The sequence below is a fragment of the Anas acuta genome, chromosome 9 (assembly GCF_963932015.1).
Source record: "Anas acuta chromosome 9, bAnaAcu1.1, whole genome shotgun sequence".
Classification (NCBI taxonomy): domain Eukaryota; kingdom Metazoa; phylum Chordata; class Aves; order Anseriformes; family Anatidae; genus Anas; species Anas acuta.
Genome location: NC_088987.1, coordinates 21,845,121 through 21,866,563, shown reverse-complemented (window position 1 = coordinate 21,866,563; position 21,443 = coordinate 21,845,121). Strand labels below are relative to the sequence as shown.

The 21,443-nt window shown below is 40.0% G+C and overlaps 1 protein-coding gene across 10 annotated transcripts; it reads right to left on the bottom strand.

Annotated features, from left to right (window-relative positions):
• Window positions 1–21,038, bottom strand: LOC137861085 (guanylate cyclase soluble subunit beta-2-like). 10 transcript variants are annotated; one of them, XR_011099368.1, is made up of 18 exons: window positions 20,930–21,038; window positions 20,492–20,565; window positions 19,560–19,654; window positions 19,205–19,365; window positions 18,703–18,802; window positions 17,308–17,528; window positions 17,115–17,220; window positions 15,356–15,459; window positions 13,123–13,339; window positions 10,131–10,451; window positions 9,251–9,399; window positions 6,877–7,023; window positions 6,440–6,594; window positions 4,703–4,917; window positions 4,492–4,614; window positions 3,082–3,211; window positions 2,178–2,246; window positions 1–2,085 (listed from the first exon to the last, which is right to left on the bottom strand). XR_011099368.1 is itself a non-coding variant. In XM_068692136.1 (17 exons), the coding sequence occupies exons 1-16, from the start codon at window positions 20,930–20,932 to the stop codon at window positions 2,203–2,205; spliced, it is 2,235 nt and encodes a 744-aa protein (XP_068548237.1). In that variant the 5' UTR covers window positions 20,933–21,038; the 3' UTR covers window positions 1–2,089; window positions 2,178–2,202. The 10 variants fall into 10 exon arrangements, 7 of the variants coding, with proteins under 7 accessions (XP_068548237.1, XP_068548239.1, XP_068548236.1 ...); XR_011099367.1 differs by having other exon boundaries at window positions 1–2,246; XM_068692136.1 differs by lacking the exon at window positions 3,082–3,211 and having other exon boundaries at window positions 1–2,089.
• Between the last annotated feature and the right edge of the window lie 405 nt (window positions 21,039–21,443).

Here is a 21,443-nt window from a genome sequence, read left to right as displayed (position 1 = left end):
GAATTTTATTTCCAGCATGGCTCCGTACAGAGTTGCATTTTGATGTTGTGAGTGTTTAATCAACAACGCCCAGAAAATGAGGGTACAGTCTGGAAAATTTGCTAATTTCTGAAAGCACTGACAGGGAAATGCTTTTTAAAATGTTTTAATGAAAGCTTTATTGTCAGAAACCAGACACGTGTTAAGTACCTAAATCCAGTTGATTTCACTCACCAAAGTAACAACAAATATCTTTGAAAATCTGGCCCCTAACCTTTCAAGGCACCCAAGTGCTTTTGAAACTTCGTTCTTTAAAACCAGATCTAATGGGATTTGGCAATCCATATATTCTAGACAGCTTTCAAGAATCTCAGCTTTTAAATTCTCTAAGCCTCAGCATCCATGAAGTGGCAGCGGGAAATTGTGTTCTCTCACCTTTTTTGTGTCAATTCAATGTAGGTAAGTCACTGCAATGAAAACTGTATTAACACGTTCTAGCTTATGACAATGTTAACTGTAGTGTGCTGATTCTGATGCCACAAAAATGCATAACTGTGCATGGCCAAGAAATTAAACTCACTTTACATTTATTAGAGGTGTAATGATCTTAACAATTTTTTGTATATTGGTAAGAAAAAACAAAGAAAAGGTGGAAGGAAAAAGAGGGAAATGAATCAAAGTAGTCATTGAAAAATGGCAGTCGGTATATTAATGGAAAAAATATTTTTGAATAGTATTTTTGCATTATTTCAGTCTTTAGCAGTACCTACTGATCTAGAAACACAGGATGATGTACAGGCACATTAATTTTTAAAAGCAGGTGTTCAGATTTGACCCAGCTCCACATCTCCAGCAGAGCAGCAGAAGACCAGATGTAGCAGAGGCCACAGAGACACCACTGAGCACATCAATTTTATTGAAGTACAGCATAAAGTATCTTACCATGGCACAGTTACTGTCAATTAACACATTCCACTATTAAATATTCACAGATTGGTCAGTGTGAAAAGGGGAGGTATAAGCAAAGCTAGATTTGGGCAGAGAGATGCAGGCAGCAATTAAGCCATGGTCCTTTCCTTTCTTCCTCCCATAAAGAATTCATTGAAGTTCAGAGGGGCCCTGGCCTTTTTGCAAGAGGTTCCCTCCTGCATTAGCACTGGCCTGTCAGAGATGTTCCCTCCTGTGTGACACTCGTGCTTGGGGCTAAGTGGCTTTATATACCCATAGCAAGTCCAGATAAACACGGAGTCCACCACTGCCATTTGTTAAATGACATGTTCTCCATTTCATCAGCATGACTGCTCAAGAGTAGTAAAACACGTCTCTAGGTTGGAGGCAAAAACATCTTGTCAGAGTAAATTCTCAAGTTAAATCAGTGGGAGAGCACTGATTTAACTGGTATGGCAGATTCACCGTGAGTGAGAGAGAAGTTGGGTATTACCTTTCTTTAGAAAAGACTTTTTAAAACTACGGTCACAACACAGAAGTGCAAAACTGTGAGCACTGGAAGGTGCTCCATGTCAGGGAGTGTTACTAAGGTGAAATTTAGATGTGTGTCTGAGGGTAGCACACAAGCACACCATTGGTAAAACCATTTTAACAATAATAATGCTCAGACACATCTTCACCCTACAGCTGATACGACCCTCCCCAAAATAATGAGCAATATCTAGATAACAAAATCCTTCTAAATAAATACATAAATAAATAAATCCTGCCAGTCATAAAATTGCACTCTTCCAGAATGGCGCTGTCCTGTTTTGTTGTTGAAAGTGCTAATGTTAAAGGGTGCATCTGGATTTGCACCATTTCAGTCAGTGTCAGGAGACATCCCTAGTCATACTTACTGTACTTTGTTTCAAATTGTAGAGTGGTCTCAAAGTGCATGAACTGATCTCTTCTGCATGAACGAAGCCAGAAGATGCACTTCTAAGGTGCTCCAAAAGCTGAAAGGTATCCAGTGTGTAGGACCACATGAGCAAGCCCTCTGAAATACCTGATGTGTGGATGTCAGCACTGACAGCTTCACTCTACACATCTGCCTCAATTGGTCTGCGTTGCTCGCTAGCATAGACAGAACCACAGAGCATCCAGCCAAAACAGCTCCTGTCTCGTGGGTTTAAAAAGAAAATCTAGCTAGGTGAAATTTCATCTTGTTAATACTGTAGAGAGGAGGCAACTCCTTTCATCAGTCTTACCTCTCCGCCTGGTGTTTAAAGGGCTTCACTCTTGCCACTGACGTGGGGGTGGAAATGTGATGCTCCAGGCTGTAACAGAGGAGTAACATTATCATCTTCTCCAGTGGGTTCTTGCTCAAAGTTCATATGGGTCTCATGTTTACGTACTTAAGACAATGAATCTACACCCAAAGATAATAAATCAATGTGCAGGGTGCATTGCATATCAAAGTCACCCAGAACTCAGCACATTCATCTACTCCATGTTCCACTTAAAGGAAGGAGAGGACAATTTATGATGTGCCGGATTTCCACAATCTTCTTATCTACTGTATTTTTGCTCCTGCATGTTACACCCTTGATAGCTGAACTTCAATTTTTCTCTACCAGTTCTGATTAGGTGCGCTCTAAGAATATATCAGCGTGGAAGTGATTCAGCGAGGGAGCCTCTGACACCAGGTAAAGGATGTTGATCTTTTAACAGTTATTTTCAGTGATGTTAGCAGCATTAATTTCAGCCTTGACACACTCCCTCTGTAGTTCTCAAACTTTGTTTTTGTTTATCTGGAGTGAGACCACAGGAAATAAACTTGAAATTCATCTGAAGGTCTCAGGTAGCAGGCCATGAGCAGGCCTTCAGCATTGTGATGAATTTGATGCTACGTAATTCCACTACGTGCATTTCCTTCTCAGATCTTCTAAGTACAGTGTGGACAGCTGGTTTAAAGACTGCAGATTATTTTGTGCTTTTTTTTTTACTGTTATGTGCTATAAAGTAGACAATATTGTCTCTTCGGGATGGAAAAATACAGGTTGTATTAGATGACAGAAATCTATTCTGCACGTTTACTGCACAATGCCTCAACCCAACAAAAGACCTGTTAAGAGATTAAATTGTCGTCATAGTAGATCAAATTCTGCTGACCTTACACAGGGCAGATATTGGTTGTGCTGAAGTCTAGACAGATGGTCACTTCAGGGAATGTTGCTTTTTTTGCAAGTGCTCACTTGAGTAGGAATATTTCTAGTTGTATGAGTCACCGCTTTCTCGATTGCTGCATGAGATACCAAACAGTGGTTTTTACATAGGGATACTCAAAGACACGGCAGAAGCTGAAAAATACATCTTCAAAGTCTCTTGTGGTGGTTTCATTCTCCACTGAGAATATTATATGGCATGTGTAGCTTGATTAAAAAAATATATATCCTTCATTCTTTTTGCTGACAACTGTGATGAAATCTTTTTTCTTTAAAAAAACAAAATCATGAGGTACTTGATATACAAAATCAGTCCCACAACAGGAAAATGCAGTAAATCATAAGAAAAATGCTGTTTCATGTATAAAGTAAGAAACTTAGAGTAGATTGCAAAAATTGGAGCGAACATTTCTAATCTGTGGCTCTTCGGTAGCTGGTTTGGCTCTTTCCCTGTTTGGATGACAAGGAGCATCATCTGAATGCTGGTTGCCATGGAGACTCCCATAGCTTTTTGAATCATAAGTTTTGCCTGTAAAGAAACACCCCTTCAGTGTGAGATTTTAATGACCACAGAGGTTTCTGTTTGTCTGCACATCACATATTAGATTAACTACCATCTCTAAACAGGTGGGAGGGGAGTAAAATATTTTCCAGTAATCAGTGACAACGTTTTTAGTCTGTACAAAAACTACAAATTATGCAAACAGAACTACAAAACTTGCTGTTTTAGATTAGCCTGCTATGGCATTAAATCCATCATCTCTTTCTCAGTATCAGCTACTTCAGATGAGAATGAACTTTGATTGTAGAACATGGGCATGGCAATAAATCATTCCAAACCCCGCAGGAGACTGGCTTGAGAAGTGATACGCTGCATAGCTAGTGAGGTCTCTCCCTCTCTCGAGCTTGAATTGATAAGGGTTTCCTTATAACTTCATTAAAAAAAAAAAGGCAGCTTTTCTAGGAAAAGATGCATATATGAACAGATGGGTCTACCCATGTGAAAAGTTTTCTAACAGTTATCAGTTCTGTTTGCATTATCAGAAAGACACTGAAGTCTGACAGCTATGTCAGCTTCTTTCTCCCTAGTGCACGAGTTACACCTCCGTTTGTTCTGAGAGTGAATTTATTTGGCCCTAAGTTACGTGCAGAATGGTTAGTTTAACCAACATGGATATATTGGGGGTTGGAGTTGGATGGCCTTTAAGGTCCCTTCCAACCTGAGCCATTCTATGATTCTACTGCCATGAACTTCTGGCTTGAGTAAAACCATAATTATTCAGAAGAATATGATGAAGCTGCAAGATTAAGCCTCAGTTACTTTGTTGCCTTTTCTGAATTGTAACTAAATAGCTACCTGTTAAATCTGCACTTTTTGCTTGATTTCTTCTTTTGAGACTGTTTTGTGCATCTGTGGGACTGTCAATATACTTCATTGCAATGGCTGTGGTCTGGTCCCTCTCTTGCTGAGTCTGATTAACTGAAAAAAGAACAGAAAGGGATATTTAAGTGAGTTGTATTTACATTTGTTTCTTTAAGGAGAGAGAGAGACATCAAGTTGGCTCTACCTGTCTGATGAGAACTTGGTGTTGTTTCAGTCCTGCCTTCTTGAAAGGACTGAACTGATTCATGGCCAGAATCTGTGTCTTTTCCTGGCCTCCCCATAATCTCATTCTCAGTTGCAGCTTTATTTCTAACGAGGAAATATGTGTGCATTTTCCCTTTGCCTTTCACTTCTATTTCTCCTCTTTCAGTCATCTCAAAATTCTTGTATTTTAGGCATCTAAAATATCAGAAGCAAAATGACACATGAAAATTCAGGACTAGCAAAAAATGGCACTGATGTTTCAGAAGAGCTATTATAATCTAAGCAATCAAAGCATAACCATTTGGGAAAAAAAAAAAAAAAAGAAAACGTGATATTGACCATGAACCATGAGATAATTTGTTCCAACTGTTTATTCAAGCCTGACTTGCTTTTATAGCTTTATACATACAGTCTTATAAAAACTAGTGGCTCACATAGACAAATATTTTGGGATGGTGGAAGGCTCTTTCTGACCAGTAGATGGAAATTAAGAACTGAGGCAGCCAGTATCAGTTAGGCAGAACTATGTCTCATCATTCAATGAGAGAAGGCAATCAGGTCTGTCAAGTGTGATTTACCCTCAATAAATCCATACTGGCTACTCCCAATCACCTTCTTCATCCAAAAATGTCTTCCAAGAGGACCTACTTTGCACTGTGGCTGACATGAGGCTGTCTAACCTACAGTTCCCCTGAGTGACCTCTTTGCTGGTTTTGGAGATGGGTGTAATATCTGGATTTCTTTGGTTACTAGGGTGCTGATCTTCACAGCCTTTCAAAGATGACAGCAGGATGGTAATGCATCACCCAGCTTTCTCTTTACCCTTGGATGCATCATAATCTGTCCCCATAGACCTCTGTGGACTAAGACTTCTCAAAAAATTCTTGATCTGATCCTCTTCCAATAGCAGTACTTCACCTACTCCTTGAACCCCAACCCTGGGTGCAGGGGCCTTAAAGACCTCATTAGTGAAGACTTAGGCAAAAGAGGCCTAGGGTAACTCAGATTTGATTTGGGGCACTGTCACCAAATCACCTGCCACAGCAGGTTCACATCTTCAGTTATATTCTTCTGGTAATGTAGCACCAGGAGCTCCTCTTACTGCCTTTGAACCAGCTTTGCTCATTTCAATGCTAGTTGAGCTCTGGCTTTCCCTAATTCTATTCCCAATTTTTCTACTCCTTTTTAGCTTATCTTCACTTCTACCTCTTGCACGCACATGTTATGCGTACACAAAATTATTGAAAATGTCATATTCAATTTTTACCGACAAAAGCTTTGGGAATCTAAATTCCTCCCTGCATGAATAGGATAGTGGTTTATACAGTTTATCCTTAGTAGGTGCAAATAAAACTGCATTGCCACAAATTGTTATATTCAATAAGAGAAATTTTAAAGTTTTGTTTGGCAGGATGTAAAATTAAATGATTTGTCTTTCTATTATTGACATCATATTATTGGCACTTACAAATAAGCTACCACTTTTTTTTCCATCTTCTTTTACTCTCTAGAATCAAGACTTTCAAACTTCTGTCTCCATATATATGGACACTTGAAATAATCAGAACAAAGTTCTTTGCAAGCAGTGATTTTTCTTTATAAGCCGCATAAATCAGTGATAAAGGACAGCATCATCTACATCTGAAAGCTGCAGCTGTTCAAGGCAGTGTTTTTAGCACAGCTTTTAAGAGGAAAAGTTTTCATCATAGCTACTCACTGATAGGTACTGGAGCTTAGATGAATTTTACTTGGGACACCGTGACTCTCCATCCGGGAAGCTATATTCACAGTATCTCCAAATAAGCAGTAACGAGGCATCTTTTCTCCAACAACTCCAGCCAAGACAGGACCTGTATGGATCCCAACTCTAATCTTTACAAAGACATAAAACACCCCCAAAAAATGTCATTTAACATTTAGCATCTTTCTTAATGCTCTCCAGACACCTAAAAGTTCATCTTAACACAACACCGGACACCAGTAAAATACCAAATATCCACAGGGAGAGGCTCTTGGTGAAAAATACGCCCATGTGGGCCTTGCCCAAAGTTACAGTAAAGTTAAAAGAAGCTCTTTGATGTCCCACTGTAATACTTTAACCGGAAGCCCAACTCAAGAATCAAACACATTTGCATCTTTTTGTTAACAACTTACTTGGATTGGATTTCCAGAAACTGGGTTCTCTACTCCTTTAGCTGCTATTACCATCCCCAAGGCAAAGTTAGCAACCCGCTCAGCGTGAGTGGATACAGGCACAGGAACCCCACCTACGACCATGTAGGCATCTCCAATTGTCTCCACCTTTAATTGAGAAGGACAAGTATCTGAGTATACCACATATATCTTGTTCAGGTAACTTGCTTTGTTATTTGGGACTCTCCTTACCTGCACCAAATCCCTCTTCCTTCTCAAAGATCCATTCCTTGACTCCAGACTAAAAATTTCAGTGTGTTTTGTCCCTGCTTACTTGACCCATTTAAGATATCAGTGTGAGAGACCCTACGGAGTAAGAGATGCTGTGCAAGTGTCAAACTGCCTTGCCTTCCACTGAACCAGGGCAGGCCTACACACAAAGAACTATTCCCAAGCACAGTCTCCTGAGCCAGGAGATTAACTGACAGCTGAATGCCATTAATTAGCTCTAATTCACAATTGATTTTAACGATGTATTTCTTTTTTTTTAAAGTCACAATAAATCAAGTGAGTCTATTCACTGGTGATTATTATGAAGTGGTTCAAATGAAATTAAGACACCTACAATTTCCAATGGCAGGTTGTCAGAGAATGCAGTGTGAACCAAGCAGTTTGTGAATATCCCTCCTTACAATCAATGTTTTCCCACAACATGCTGCAGTCTGTGAGACAAATTCTGAAGTGTTAGTCCTACTACAGGCACCCAGTTTCCTTGAAATGCCTGTTATGGCACCTGAGAAACACCTCAGTGCATGTCCCCATACCAGAGATTTTTCTGGGAATAGAGCAGGCCCTTTGGAAGAATTCTCCAATGGTTAAAATCCATTGTAAAAGACTGTTACACAGCCAGGAAATTTCCTAAACTGCTCTTGTGAGACTTCACTGTTGCATTCACCATCAGCAAGTAAGAAATTAGCTTAAATTAGATCAATTGGATTTCTTAATAATGAGCACCAATAGGAGAGCAGGAACATAATTTCATCATTGGGCTTGTTCATTGACATGATGACTTAAAACAGTTCAGTATATTAGTCCTGAAAAAGGTGTTCCTGTACAAATCGTCTACTGAGGACCCACAGTAATACCAGTAATCTTCTCTAACAAATTAAAAACTGTAAAAAGCTACTAATGCAAACAGATACCTTAATTATTTTTAGGCTGTGGCAGGAGATTTAATTTAACAAGATTTATTCATAAACTCAGACATTTATAAGCTTGGGCCAAGTTTCTCTGATTGATTTCAGTATTTCACTTCTTTCTCAAATGCCTGAAATAGTTATCTTGTCCTCCCTCTCTGTACCTAGTTACCTCCTTCAATATTAATGGGAGTTATATACAGGCATCAAAAGGAGATTATTATAGTGACAGATAATTTACTCAAGATGTATGATTTGGAATATGATGTTAATCTATCCTAAAATCTGTGGGCCATATCCTGGTTGCTTCAATTATTGAAAAGAGTTTCCTTGCCAAGGCAGAAATTCTTCTGATTTCCCAGTACAAATTATTGCAGGATGAACTGCATGTCTTGCCTGAGTAAGGAACAAATGAGATTTGGATTTCACCCTTTACTATTTCTGCCTTCCTAAATATTTAATGTGCTAGGGACAGACAGAAAATTAGGATCAGCTCTTCGGCTGCTCAAATCTAGGTAGCTCTGGAGTTGTTAATAATGCTCTGTTATATGGCTGCCAGGGCTCTGATCCTTCCAGCACGGTTTGGAGACAATACATGCGTTGCAGTCTAGATCTAGTTGATGCTCTTTGGGGTCAGAAGGAGGTATACACCATTGCCTAAGATCTCCATGAGCAAAAATCAAAGCCTAGCTGTTACCTGGGTGTTGTTTGTGAGGTTATCTCCCACTGAAAACAATAATATATGTATACTGACCTGTTTTACAACAGGTTGGAGTAAAAGGACTATGAATATTATTCAAATTGGTCCATAAACTGGAATATCCTGTCATGTTGGGTGGACATTTGACAGAGAAAAGAAAGAGATATATCAAAAACAGCAGTCCTGGTGTAAGTGTTGTGAAAAGCGACTTTAGCCCATGATAGAAGTTATACTCTTGTATAACTTCTAACAAACCTTTTAAATATATTTAATCACACCTCTGTATGTTTTTTTGTGTTTGTTTGTTTTTGTATTGTTTTTTGTTTGTTTTTTTTTTTAGTTTCTCTGCATGGCCACTATAAACATGCTGCAGAATTTCATGGTTTGTCAAAAATCATGGTGGGTTGAAGACGACCTAAGTGCATTAAAAAAAAAAAATCGGCAAGCACAACAACCTGTTCCCAGGCTATTTCTACAGTCTTTACCAATCAACACATACCTTGTACACATCATGCACTGTGGTCAGTCTGTCAAATTGCAGGTACATTGTGTTTAACATGAGAACTATCTGAATAGGCTCACATTGGGCACAAATGTTGGTAAAGGTCACAACATCACTGAACAGTATGGTGCACTCCTTGAACTCTCCTGTGAGCAGAAAAAACAGTTGTAAGTATTGGTAATGGCTGGACAATCACAACATCTGTTTAAGACTTGTTTGCAATGACTTCTTTCTAGTCATTATTTTAAGGAGTAAGACTATTCAGTTGTAGTATATGTGTCCTGATATGAAAGATGTTGATATAGGAATATTTCAAATATAAGAACCATAGTGCATCTAGAACAATTCGTACATCTGAATATGTTCCTGTCCACCTACATTCAGGACATACTTAGCACTTTACCCCAACTTCATATGTCTGCTTACTAAAGGGAATTTGAGCATGTTCTCACTTGCTATCCTTAAGAAAAATTTGAATAATGATGACTCTAGGTTTATAGATACACTAGAGGAACTAGGAAAATTTTCCAGGAAACATCGATTTCTTTATTGCTTTCATTTTTGAGCTCTCATTTCCCTGTACACCCCTGTCAACAACAAAAGCTCAGTTTCCTGTTGAAACTCCAAATTCTGCTACCTGAATGGGCAGCTGCTAACACCTTTCATCTCCTAGGGAACAATTCTGGCAAACAGCTTCCAAATCTCTGTTATCATCAAGATTAAGGGGCTGTGGTCCTCCTACCTACTACCCACGAGTTTCACTAAGTAGAGAATCTACTCCACAACAATGACAACAGGGCTGTGACAGTGCCCAATTTCTATCACCACCATGCCTGGCGCATGAGTCACGCATCATGAATGAATACTGTTCATTCACCTGCCTCAACTCGCTTCCCTTCTTTCAGCTGGTTGGCCACGTGCTGAGGGAGCATGGCATAGAGCAGAGCCTCAGTCTTTTTCTTCTCTTCTTCCAGGTGCTTTGACAGTATTCGCAGTTCTTCCTTCTTCCTCTCCAGCTGGTTAGAGAGCTCCATCTCTGCCAGTCGCTGCTGATTGAGAAGAATCAAATCCCTGGTCACGTCGTGAGGTGCAATGTCTGCAATATGCATCTGTCGTTCCTCTAGCTCGTGCAAAGTGCGAAGCAAAGGTGAGCAGAGATAGAGCATGCACTGCAGGGACTCCATCCAGATCATCTGGCCTGTTTAAAACAAGTGTTGGTAAGAGTGTTCATCAACCTAGACTTTCATGTGATGTTCAGTATTACTGATGCTGTTATTGGGGGATGATTTCTAAGGACAATGGCTTTTTGTAGGGTCTGGGTCATTACAGCTATTAATGTTTCCTGGAATTAGAGGTGGGTTTGTTTTGATGAGGTGCACTAGGTAAACAGAAAGAGTTCAGGACCCAGAAAGCAGCCACTCACTACAACCAGTAGGCAGAACCTGACCAAGTTTCAGGTTCTTCCTCTTTGATAGGAACCACAGGTTTCACAACATTTTTCCCTTTCTCTGCTTCTCCTCCTTGAATTGCTCCTGAAGCCAATGAGTCAGCATTGTACACAGGGAAACTGAGACTCAAAATGATTAAGTGAAACATTTAAAGTTAAACTTCAGAATGGGTAAAATGTGGCCCCAGTAAAGTCAATTAAGTTTTCCTATTGGAAGCTGAAGCTTTCAGTCACTATGCTCACATAAATAAGTAGGTACAAAAATGCCTGACAGGTAGAAGGAAGTTTTAGGGGAGGATTGGGTTTTTGTTTCCTTTGTTGAGACTTGGTTACAGGTTTGGGTTTTTGTTGTTGTCTTGTGTTTGCTTATTTTAAACCTGACTGGATAAAATGAAGTAGAATTTTTACCTGTGGCTAAAGTCCCTTGTTTGGTTAACAGCACTTTTTTCAAGGTCCCCCTGAACTCTTAATGTTTTCTGAATCTCAGGAATACCAGATTTGACACTCATCATGTAAAGGTGAAAGGAGAGAAGGGAAAATTAGGTCATTATATAGTACAAAGGAGCAAAATCGAGGTCATCGAATACTTAAAGCAAGTGTCGTTACAGTTAATTACATGAAGCTGAATCATTCCATACTCATTCCTCTCAATAAAAATAGAGCAAATAAAATCTCTTTGTTGCTACAACAATTTCAACTGGTAAACTCTTACATAACATAGGAGAGGGGAAAAAAAAGACAAATCAATCTGTAAATGTCACTACAAAAAAAAAAGTAATAAAATAAAAGTACAGTTAATTTATTTTTATCCATATTTGAAACCCAGCCAGTATGAAATAACTCCTCTCAGAGGTATAAATTAAGAACTGAATAATGTATTCACATTTTAGGACTCCAAATGCATGGAGTCACAAGGGAAGACATCTCTTCCTCCAGCTGTAGAAATTTTATCAGAAATTTATCTTCAAGCACTTCCTTCTTCCCCTGCCCCTTCCCTCCCCTTTGCCTGACAGATCTGGAACTGTGTGCTGGCAGGAGCGCTGTGTTTTGTGGTGTATTGCTGGAATGCTCGCCCAGTGTTTTAATTATTCTCTTTATGTGCCAAACATGTAATCCAAGATCTGTGAACTGGTATTGCCTGTGCTAGCTGGCTGGGTTAAAAATGTTGTTCCAAGTACAAAGAAATAATTTCTTTATCAAAGAAAATTCTTAGCAATGCAAAGTGATTCCACTTCAGGTGGATATGGTGATTTGCAGAGCTACAGGGAGGTGAGACCTAGACAGTTAGCTTTACACAGCTCACTGCATTGCCGTGCTGGGCCTGGTGGCAGCGATACCAGAAGCTGGCTCTGAGGGCTGGCATTGTGTCCCCTTCATCTTCCACAGGTCCCCAGAGAAACTGAAGGCCTTAGTTGAGCACTGGGGAGATTCACAGAAAAACTGGCTGTGAATCCCAACCAAAACCGAGAATGACAATACAACTATTCTGCTGAGGTTGCCCCAGAATAAACGCTTAAATTACTGCTTCTGACCTCTGCAAAGAAGAATACTTAGGGCAGCATCACAGGGGAAACTCTCATAGCTATTATGGGAAAGCACCATGACTGGGTGTCTCTGAAGTGCCTGTAAAATGGGAGGAACTCGAAGTCTGAGTGCAGTTACAGGGTTACCATGTCTTTGGGATCAGAGACTTGGTCAGATAGATCTGGAGAACTGCAAAGGATGAACACAGACTCTTTAGGATGGACGGGCAGGCTAGGGGGGAGAGGTGCCTTTCATGTGAAAAAGTAAGGGGAGCACGTGGAGCTCTGCCTATGGTTGGGTGATGAGCCAGTGCATGGGTCAGAATCAGAGGACAGACCAATGTGGGTGACATTGTGATGACAGACACCCTGCTCGGGAAGAAAAAGTAGGCGAGACCTTCCTAAAACAAGTGGAAGATGCTTCATGGCCACAGGCCCTGGTCCTCATGGAGGGCTTAAAACTACTTTGATAACTGCTAGAAGGACAACATTCTCCCAAACTCAGCTGGAGGTGAGTCAGTTCTTTGATTCTGAGAATGGCCACGACTAGAGGTAGTTCAGAAAATGATCTAATCCTACCTTGGCCTTGTCCCTGTTGCCCAGGAAACCTGCAAAGATACATGTTTTGCAACAAAACACAGTCTTTCCAAGCCTTTCAAATGGGAACACTACCATTATTTCTAACTGAAAGCCTTCAAATTCTGGTGAAGTAATAGCAGAATTTGTCTACAAGCATCTTGAAGTACTATTTCTGTAAACAGAGTCATCTAATCCTCTCCTCACTGCACGACAAGACTATTTATATGTGAAGCTGGGAGTCCATAGAAAGGCATTAGTTCAACTCCAGCAATATTCGTCATTTAATATGAACATTTATGCTACTGAAAACAGTGGAGTACCTCTAAGCTCTAGCATTGGCCGTTGTTTCCATGACTCTGGCATCATCTCTCTCCTAGTCTGGAAAACAAATTGGCTGTTGATAAATTTCTGAATGCTAGAGATGGTGAAGGGTACTTCTGGGTGAACGATACTGAAATACTGATCCAAGCAGATGCCCATGGTCTGAAGGCCAGGTACAATCTTTTGGATGCTCACCCCAGCTTGCTTCACTCTGAGCTTAAAAAGAAAATATGGACAACGGGTTATAATCCATATCCTGTTTGGCTTCAGGCTAAGCTACAAATGATCACGGTTTATACAAGTATACGTACTCAGCCTTGCCACACTACATAGCAAATTTGCTCAGAAATAATCTATCTTATTAGCATATTACTGCAAAGCTCTGAATGAGTTTTCTTCACAGCAAGGCAGCCCACAGAAAGGCGTTATTATCCAACTGCTCTTCAGTATCAGTTGTTAAAAACGACCCCCCTCCCCCCGCTATCTGCTCTTATTATCGCTTGTATTTGTATAGGCCTAATGTAATCGTGTTGATTCCAGCACATTTAAGCATACCACTGAGGGAAGGAGAAGCAAGTGCATTGTTTCATGGCAATATGCTGTAGGGCGATAATGCATGGAGTAATTTTCAGTATACTTGCTAGCGTTCCGGAGAAAAAAGTGTTTCAGACTGAGGAGGATCTTTCACCCTTTTCCATCCTCTCACTGCTCCCTAAGGAGCATCAACGTTATAGTAAATTTGCAGAAAAGTATGGGGAATTTGTATTGTGATTCAGGGCTCTCTTCCTCATTTGGCAAGTGTCAGATCATAAAAAAAATGTAAGAGAACCACCACAGCTCTCTGGCCCTGCTTCTCCAGCCACGTGGCAGCTGCAGGAAGCCCTAATTTCCCATGGCTGTTATGAACATCTAGCTTTGTGTGAGAATGTTCAAGAGACAATCTAATACTGTCTCTAATATAAACTTAAAGAGGTATACTTTTATATATATTTTATATACAGATATAGACATGATGTAACATACATGTATATATGAAGATAAAACATCTCAGCCTTGTATGTAGCTGCAAGAGAGAAGTAGATACCAGCACGCGTCCTGCATCCTAAAAAGAAAATAACTGTGGTACAAAATGTCTCGGCAACTTTTAGTTTTCTAAAGGATTGTTACCTTCTTATTTCTTCTTTTAACCATTACTATGTAAGGCTTCAGTCATTCTCATTTAGCCTGATGACCATAGATGATAGCTTAACCCCTAAAGAAATGCCCACCCTGCCATCATTGCATGTCATCAGGGTTATTGAAGCTCTGACCCAGCTACCAATAATGGCTACAGGACTTGCCTTTTTTCTACACCAGGATTTTTATCAAATTATGCTGACTGGCTGTCTTAAAAGGTTAACTTTGGCTAACATAGACAGTGACGTGCCTTCGATCAGCATGATGCCAGAACATGTTCCTGAGTGGCCGTATTCAGCTATCTTCTGCAGTCCCACTCTAAATTTCTGCTTTCTTTGCTCCTCTGTTAAGCTAATATATTCTGCATAATATTGGGAGCAAGAGGGAGTGTAGCTTGTTGGGGACCCAGGCTATTTGGAAACTAGCCACAGAGCAGTCCCTGCAAAGAGAAACACAATTCCACTGCTGTAGAAAACGTGTGTGTATCGGAGAGGAGGGCTGAATTGGAAAATAAAGACATTTGTGGGCTCAGTTCCTACTAGATGAGACTGCGTGCTGCTTGATTTAGTAGGTGTCTGGGTTTTCCGAATGTGGAGTTTTAGAAAGCACATAGAACCTCAGATGCAATCAAAGCCTTACAAGCTTTTGGATAGATTGTTAACTGGGAGAAGTGTGACTAGCTGTAAGTACAAAGCCTGTTTAAAGGATGGGTCATGTCTCGCACATATCCAAGGACAGGAAAGATACCAGAAACTTCAGAAAATTCAGTTCTGTGTTTGGTAGACTGCTGCACTATACCTTGGCAGCATATTTGCAACTGTTTCATATGTGGGAATCTCAATAAATTCAAAGGAGAATCCTATTTGAAATGATCAAGATTCTGCTACGAGCGACTTTTATTTCTTATCTCTATAAAAAGTAATTCTGTAAATGCTAAAAATTAATGTGCACTGCATAAAGAGCAAACACAGAGATGAACCGTAGGACAGTCACAACAGAAGAAAACAACTATATGTTTTTGACAGATTAAATGCCCTTACTATATGGTTGTCCTACCTCTTTGTCAAAAACCATATGAAAAGGAAGCCCATTGCAAAATGTTTTTGTGTCAATCCAGAGACTCTTGGGATAAACAGGGTCAAATCCTCTCAGGAGTTTACCTGTAGCAAGATAATTGTATTGTTTTTAATCAGTTCACACCTCATAAAACCATTCAGCATTACTTTCTAGCATTCAGTAAGATAGGACTCTGTATCATAATGAGTTAAGACAAAGTTAACTGTGTGTGGATCTGGAAATATACATACATCTGTGCTAAATGCTGTGCAGTTTAATACACAGCTGATTAGCAACTAATCTGAGTTGGCCACATTTAAAACTTAACCACATAAAAAGCGCAGAGCACTACATGCATGAAATTACGTGGAAACAGTAGGAGTAGATGAGTGACTGCAGATATTGCTGCTCTGTGAATCTACAGATGTCACAGCAATATAACACAAATACATCCCACAAAAGCGTACACAGAAGTGGACTTAATAGACTTTGCCAGCCACTTATGAATACTTATGAAGAAAAAGCTCAGCAGGCTCTGGATTTTAATCTCCTGTACAAAGAACGTTAGTCCACAGCACGAAGAGCAAATTACTGTTTGTTTTTTATTTTACTTACCCTGAATACTTTTCAGAACAGTCACAGTATTTACATGGAAGGTTGTGCTTGCTAGAGCAGTTATTTTTATGATGCATATTCAGAATAAAATGGGTAAAATAGTCAAAAGTTTTCATTTGACTGGAGCACCTTAATTCCTTGACTTCATAGTATACGCAAGCATTCTTCAGTAGCTCACAATAACCAACTGGTTGATTGTTTCAAGTGATCTCTTTTTAACAGAAGGTTGCTATTACAGTTACTGCAGTAAATTGTTTGATAACACATGCTGAAGTCACTCAGGATACTGGTGCAAAGATTATGAATTTATGACACAACTTTAAGACCTCTTACTGCTTCAGTGGAATTCAGCATGCTTCTGTCATCTTTCAAAGTCAGGCTCTTGATAATTTCTAGTCTTTATTGTTAACGGTTTGTCGTTTGTTTGTTTTCTAAATAACAGTGCTACTCTAAAATTTGCTTTTGAATATCTATTAACTTATCAATATGCATGCTCTTGCAATACATTTGGCATTATAGCAGATGATAACAGTTTCACTTTTTCACACCTTCCTAGAATCTACACGGCAGTGTCATACTAAACTGGATTATAATTCCTCTTGAGGAATCAAAAGATCCTAACCACAACAATACTGGTAACACCTTCTGGTTTCCCAGCAGGTACAAACAGAGATTATTAGCCTACTACTGGTAGATTTTTGGGTAGTAGAAGGTATAACTTGGCTTTCAGAATTTACTACAATTGTAAAGAAATAACAGTTACCAAGTTAAAAAAGCATTCTTTAAAATCATCAGTTTAGAGAATGTGACATGAAAGGGAAGTATCAGATGTACCACACAATGCTATTTTATTGGAAAATATTTTGCTGAAGAATACCTTGTTTATGAGACAAAAGCGACAGGTCATATTCCATTTCAGTATCTGTCATTATTAAGCATGCTTATTATGTGCATTTTTTTTTTTTTTTTTGGATTACCAAAGTCTAACTGAAAGAAGTGTAACCAGAAACATTTTGAAAAGATGCAGAGGAAATACAAATGGTAACTTTAAAATGGATGAATGGGTGAAGACAGCAAGGGTTACTGTTTTTCTTATTAAAGAGACTTGTAAATGATGACAAGCTCCCTCTGAATGATCTCTCACCTCTTCCTAACGTGATTATTCCTCTTATTGTTTTCCAGTGACTTTTCTTGACAGGACAAACCAAGTTTCCTCTGTCTCTAATTGTATTCTTGGCTTTTTCAGGGTCCTGTTGAAATAAACCCAAAGGGATTTTTCAAGGGTGTTTAATTTTAATAATATTTTAATGATATAATGATAAAGAATATTAAAATACCTCATTATTCAGTTGGGTTTCACTTTGTTTTTCAGAGTCAGCAAGATATGGAGGTGAGGAAGAATATTTCTTTCTATCTTTGTATGGAAGTACAGGGTTTTGAGTGACAAGGAAAACAATATGCTCTTTTTTCCCAGTTCTTTCTTCTTCTTCTGTTTGATTGACTATTTCCATTGAAATCTCAATGTTAAAAAAATCCAGGGCTGCTGCACCAATGATTCCTGAAGGTGAAACAAAAAACAAAATATTACCAGGAACAAAACCTTTCAATTTCACTTTTAGAGAGCTCACAGTGGAATTTCAGTGTTTCAGGAATTACTTTTCCAAATGAGTCTGGAAGAAGAAGGCGGCCTGCAGTTACCTATTTCATTCCTACTACCATTGTCATGGTAAGAATGTGTGTATAACAAGATATTCTCAAAAGCTACTGTTGTTTTTTGTTTGTTTGTTTACTTTGTCTGATGACAAATGCTTTATTTTCACTAGAAAAAAAGCTCAGCAGGGTGTCTGAATAAGGTGGTCAAATAGTCATAAATAGCAATAATATAAATTCCCATTAACCTCAAAACCACACAGAATCTAAACAGATTCTGCTATAACAATCTATTTCAGTAACTGCAGAATATTTTATTTTGAAAGAACGTATTTCATGAAGATGCATTATCAGTCTTTTCATTTATAATTAATTATTTGGTGAAATATTGGACAATGACATGAAAAGCTGTGTCTGAAATTCCAAGTAGCCCTGTGTTCCAATAGGAATATGAGTTTTGATAAAGGGGGAAATTTTGATAAGCTTGTTATTCAGAAGCATCTAGGAAATAAATGAATATGATCATCTCTTACAGACTTGTAGATGTGTAACCTTTGCATAATTGTGGAGATTCCCCAAGTCAACGATCTTTACTCCTATAAATGCTAAAATAAGGATCAGTTTTGAGCATTGTCAAACAGTAATTTTGCAAAATTGCATGTTCTGCAGGAATATGTACGTATGTCCTTAAAACAACTATAATTTCTAGTCACTATAATTTAAGGAGTATGAATTATTGAGAATTAATCAACAGCTATAAACAAAACATACCATGAACTTTAATTTTACTTCCACAAAAGGAATTCTACAGGGATTCTCTAGAAATTCTAGAGCACAAACAGACACTTAAGGCTGGGTTGGCAAGTTATGAATCCTGGTGAAGCCACTGGGAGCTATGAGTGATCAGGCAGTCAGGGAAATACAAAGGCTTGGATGTCTGATGACTAAACCTTACCAGGCTTCAATTTCATGACCAGTCCTCATCTGAAAAAAAGATTCTGAAACCTGAGCAAATTATATCTGCAAATATATTAGCCTGTATTTATATTGCTTACCAGATGATCTGTATTCTATCTGATTACCTGGCACAATATGGTATAGACCTCTTCTATCTGAATAGTAATGTAAATGCATTGACCCATCTTCATTCTTTTCTACTCTAAAAGATGGTGCATTCATCTCCTGAGGAAAAACAAAGCAAAACAAAAAACCTTCAGTATCCTTCTCAGATAAGGAATATGGTGAATTCCATTTGCACAAAAGCATCATGTGCCTTAACAAAATAAACAGTAATAAGAACAAGCTGAAATGTAGAAAATGAAATATGCTCAACTCTGAAGAGCCATCTCCTATTTATTACAGTCTGTGTACTAAATAATATCTATTGATCTATTGTTGAGAACTACTCAGAAAGAAAAAAATATATTGTCCAAACATTTTGTAGTAATCAGCTTCAGAACACAGGAGAGGCTGTTAGAGCATCTTTCTACCTTACTTGTTCATACCAGTGAGATGCTCTTCTTTGTATTGCAAACTCTGGCAGCGTCCACCTATACCCACTCGGTAATTACTACTTGAACTTGCCTGGTAAGAAAGGGACAAGTAGCTGTGTAATGCATCCAAGTTCTCTATGAACTCATATAGATTTCCACCCAGTGTTCTCAGCATGTGATCATAGCCTGATCGTTTACAGAATTCAAAGAAATATTCTCCAAACTCTCTCAGAACCATGTCAGCAGGAACACCTGGCAAAAGAAAAGTATCTTAATGACTACGAAAGTCTTGGAAATTCTTGCGATGCTGTCAGACAGATTAAGAGGAAATGCAGAACATTTGCAACATGGGGAATGCATTCCAAAGAGCACAGGAGACCAAAATGTGGGGTGCAGTCTCAGGCTTGAATCAGGAGGGCTCATTTTTGAGGTATGGTGACACATACCTAATACTTTGCAGGCTTTGTCAACAAGTTGCATTGTGATCTCATCTTTGTAAACTTCAAAAGTCAAGAAAGTATCCTGAACTCCGGCCTGGAGTCTGTAACAGGAAAGACAATGTTCTTGTCTTAGTGGTGTTGTAAATATGACACGTTTGGGTGACTAAACCAGCATTCATTTAACACTATTTGCTATTAACCCACTTCTTAAACTCCTTCATGCTTGATATTGGAACACACTATTTTCAGTAATAGTTTAAAAGCGTTGCTTTAAAAGGGATGAATCATTGTGTCCACTTCCAAATTTCTGCTATTTCATGTTATGGTATTAAGATAAATTTTTCCCAGGATTAGGGCATCATAATGTGGAGGTGCTAGAGCAATTACACTGGCAGCTTGTCTTCTGGTCTCCTGGCTTGCTGTTCAATACAGCCACGTTGTCAAGCTCTTAGGTCTCCACAGATTTGACCAAAAATTTGCTGAATTTTTACACTGTCTTCAGTGCCTATTTTATGTATGTATCTAAGTATTATTTGTATTTCTTCAGGTCTTGGAAAATATTTAAAAGCTCATAAAGTAATGATAAAAATGGAAAAGATCATATATTTACCTACTTTTCTGAAGGTACTGGAATGAAACTGACTTAGTAACAAGAATGATACCTTCTCAGGGCAATTACTTTTTGATACTGTCTCAGTGAGACAGTGACTCTATTGCACAACTGTCCATAAGACAAAGCATCATCCTTCATTATGTGGTATAACAAATTAATACCAGCTGACGACCTGTTACAAAGTAAGAAACTCTTGCTTTTGCCCTGCTAGGTACTTCTAAAAATTAACTGAGATAAACATCAGCTGCCAAGAAGTTATAATCTTCTGCCGCTGAGTTCAGGAACATTTTCTTTACATATATTAAATTTATTGCAAACGCGTTACCTTAATTTTTCCCATACTTCTTCACCATACTTCTCAACCACCAAGGACTTCAGGCACGTGTTGATAAATCCATACTGCACAGGCAAACGCATGAAGATGGCACAGATCACACCGACTGTCAAACTGCAGCCCAAACGCGCCCTCCTATTGCGTGTAAGCCCCCACTGCTGCTTTTATCCCGCAGGACCCACAGCGTCTGCCAGCCTTAGTGCCTCCCAGCAGGGCTCATGCCCTTTCCCCCCCTTTTTCCCGGCACAGTCCCGTGCCGTGCAGCAGCCCAGGGCCCCGCAGCGCTCCGTGGGGCCGTGCCGCAGCCCCGGCAGCTCCCGGCGGCTGTGCCCGGGCTGTCGTTTTGGGGTTAGGGCTGACGAACCAGGCGCTGGGGGGTCCAAAACCCGCCGCCCCCCGCCCGCCCCGGCCCCCTCGCAGCCCACTCACCATCCTGCCGCCGACCTCCAGAGCCGGAGCCCGTCGCCTGCCGGCCTCCTTCCCTGCCTCCCTCCCTCCCTTCCCTGCCTCCTTCCCTCCGCCGCCGCCCGGGGGCCGCCTCCCCGCACGCCCCCGGCCCGCCCGGGGGGAGGCGGCCGGGCCCGGGCGCTGTGTGAGGGGCTCAGCCCGGGCCCTGCCCTCCCCCAGCCCCGCTGCCCCCCACACCGGGGGTTGGCTGGGACAAACCACCACAGCCCTGCGCCCCATGCACGCCCCAGGCTGGCTGGGGGCCTGCTGAGGTGTCCGTGGGGTGCAAGTATTTGTGCTGGTCTCTGGCTGTTCCTGGGTGATGCCAAATGTTTATACAAACGTGTACCTGTGAGAGCGTGGCAGCTGAGGTGGCTGTGGCGTCCTCACAGCGCATCCCGTCATTGCCCCATGTTGGGTGCAGCCGGTTGTGCTCGCCTGGCTTTTGTAGAGCTCATCCTGAGCCCATGGGCCTGAGAGAAGGAGAAAGAGGGTT